This window comes from Morone saxatilis, unplaced genomic scaffold (genome assembly GCF_004916995.1).
Source record: "Morone saxatilis isolate NCDOM2014 unplaced genomic scaffold, NCSU_SB_2.0 Contig11, whole genome shotgun sequence".
Lineage (NCBI taxonomy): Eukaryota > Metazoa > Chordata > Actinopteri > Moronidae > Morone > Morone saxatilis.
The window spans coordinates 25,757,589-25,760,721 of NW_023339663.1; the positions used below are offsets into that span (position 1 = coordinate 25,757,589).

The following is a 3,133-nucleotide window of genomic DNA, read 5'->3' on the forward strand; positions in this document are numbered from 1 at the left end:
CACTTTTTCACACCACTGTACATGCTACAGTGTTATGTGACAGTCAGGTGAAAAAAAGCACCTTTCTGGTCAGGCAAAACTTAGAGATCAAAGGTGACATGAGACTTATCTTCAGGATGGAATAGTGGCATAGGTAGAATGTGCCTGGAGGACAAGGCTGGTCATTTTAATGCTCTAATGACATTCTCTCTGTGAGCAATCAGTGGAGAACAACAGAGATACATATTTAATGTTGCTACACTTTAGATGTCAGAATGTCCTCATATTAGAGTAACATTACATCATCTCAGCAACAACATATTGTAAATATTTTCATAGCAGCCCTTACAGCAATGTAATGAAAGATGGTCTATATGTGATATGCAATACAACATTAACCCACAGGACATTGCACTTGTTCATATTTTCTGTATTTAACATTGGCATGTGTTAAATATGTCATCACTCTATTGCTAGTTGGTATTAAATGTTGTGGTCAATATCCCACAGGTGGGAAGTAATTCATCACTGTACTTAAGTAGTCTTTTAAGGTATCTGTACTTTACTTGAGTATTGATTTTCTTGACAAACTTTTACTTTTGCCCCCCACATTTTACACAAATACCGTTCTACATACCTTACATGACAAGAACAACAAAAATGACCTAAAAGACGAAACAGTAAAGAAGCTGAATCAGTACTTCTGCTTTAGTCTTTTTTATGTGTGTAATTTGCCACCTTTGAAATATCTCAAAGTAACTGCATTAAAGGACCAGTGGTGCAAATAATAAACACTGGAAGCGTTTCATTTTACATATGATAGAGAATCATACAAGAGAGAAATACAAGGATACAAGATTGTTGAATTGTCATTTTACAACGCAGCCTTGTATAATGAAATTTCAGTAACATTGTCTGGAATATCTACACCAACAATGCTTCAGATCACACTTTATGTGTCTTTCCTGTTTGCCTAACCTTATGAGGCAGCTGGACCCGCGAGATATCACAAAACAGGGCCTTTGCTATTGCTTTTTGTAGTAGCAACAGTAAAGTTTACACAGCAAAGTCACTCAATAATATCTCTATCTAAACAAATCTAAAATGTAAAATCAATAACTTTCCTAATATAAAACACATTTGGTAATTTGATAACTGTATATTTGCTAAAAAAATATACTACACAATATAAACTAAAAGTGTGTGTGAAACGTGTTTTAAGATCACTTTTGCTTGTATTATGTGTATTCCTAAATAGGTTTTTGCAGGGGGATCTAAGGGGAACTAACTGAAAAATGTTCCCTTAGCACACCACACATTTTTAAACAGGGACCAGCACAGAAAAGTAGAAAAAGCTAAAATGAAGAGTAATGCCCTCAGTTCAAGAGCACAAGAGACATGTCAGCAAAACCTAAAACAGTGTGAGGTGTGCAGTTGAGAGTTTTTTGCACTGTCACTGTAAACAGCAGAGACAAATGCAAAGATCAGTTAGACACATATGCCTGGAATTTCTCCAACGGTTGTGTAATATGTGGGTTGGACCCTGACCTGAAATAACACTTACATACTTCAACCATTTTAGAGTGAATATGGACATAATTCCTATCTGGGCTGGCTACATTTGAAGTTAGATTCATGTCTGGACATGCTGTTATATTTTATGTAACTAGGTGGATTTTACTCTTAAAACATTTTATCTTAATGACTTTTTTTTCACATTGCAACATTTAACACATCTGAAGCAGGTTTTCTGCAAAGTGATTTATGGTTGCATTTAAGTTGTAGACTTGTTGCATTACCTTAAAGAGCAATTACTCTGACATGAGCTGATAGAAAAGTTTATTAAAAAGGCATTTTCCATCCATTACAACACCCAATGGAAATGCAGAGAATAAATGCAAAGAATATTTACTAATAAAGCTCATCGATAGCTACAGCAAGAGTGAAGGGGAGAAACAGAGAGATTCTGTTTCCATGTAAGTGAAGTAGGAGAGGAGGTTAAGGTATGCTCTCTACAGAATGAGAACTGTGCTAAGCACCCTGTAAGCCATGGAGAAGGTGACCAGCATCCCCAGTATCCAGGACAAACCTCTGCTAGGCTGAGGCAGAACGTTGATGTAGGCGATGGTGTGAAAGATCCGACAGCCAGCAAACAGGCGGAAGTGCAGCAGAGCAGCTGAAAGCTCGGGTCCAGTCAGAGCGTAGAGCAGGCCGATCAACATGAAGGGAATAACGTTCTCCAGGTCATTCTGGTGACACCTGGAGAACAAAAGCACACAACATGACTAACTAATGCCTATTAAATGTAGTAAGATGTGGTGCATGATGATGGCTTTTGGCTGCCCCCACACTTCAAAACCTATATAGATAAGGAAAAATATATATATTTTTTACTGTTTGAGCAATGTTGTTACAACTGGTGGCTGTCACCTATGATCCCACAAAATATTTCTAAAAATCAGCTATTTTCTGATGAAATACCACTGTATCAATTCTAGCACCTGCATTTCAAGGCCAGATCATCTCACCTTCGAACTCGCTCGACATCTGGGTGGGCTTTCAGCAGTTTCTTCTTCTCCTCATCAGACTTTCTGCTGACATCTTCCTCATTTGCGAAGGACTAAATAAAATAACACATTCATTGACTCAAAGTCTGTAGTTTTTACCAGTCTCTACCTTTACCTTTCTACCAGAAGTTAGGTTGGAAAACTGTTCAGTGAGCGTAATAATTATGTCTAATTTATTAGGCTAAATACATCCCTGGATCTGGACCGATATATTGGTTTATGTTGGCCTATCACAGGCAGCCTATCAATATCAGTATTGTATCAGTATGAGCAAATATGTTATCCGATATTCAGGCTGTGTTTCTTTTATATAATGCAGAAAGAAATGTGATTTACAATACTGTGGCAAGCAGCACAGAGTAAGAGTAAACCAGCTCTCTGTGACGTCAACTAGCATTGGTTGACAGTAGTGTATATGTTTTATTTTTTATATGTTAAAAAATATTTAACCTAGAATTTCTTTCAACATACATTATGTAATTTTTGCTACTAGGGGATCTCTCACACCAAAACAATAAGCTTGATGACACAGGGTAGTAGCATGGGATTATGGGAGTTGCCACCATTGCTGTCACTGCAGTCAGCTT

The 3,133-nt window shown here is 37.3% G+C and overlaps 1 protein-coding gene across 2 annotated transcripts in view; it reads right to left on the reverse strand.

Moving 5' to 3' along the window:
- Positions 1–1,635: 1,635 nt before the first annotated feature.
- Positions 1,636–3,133, reverse strand: part of LOC118343509 (microsomal glutathione S-transferase 1-like) — a 2,651-nt gene continuing 1,153 nt past the window's right edge. For both annotated transcript variants that reach the window (XM_035682357.1, XM_035682358.1), the window contains exons 3-4: positions 2,508–2,599; positions 1,636–2,238 (exon numbers count right to left, since the gene is read on the reverse strand). In XM_035682357.1, coding sequence (XP_035538250.1) covers positions 1,992–2,238; positions 2,508–2,599 — 339 coding nt within the window. In that variant the 3' untranslated portion in view covers positions 1,636–1,991. The remainder of the gene's footprint in view (positions 2,239–2,507; positions 2,600–3,133) is intronic.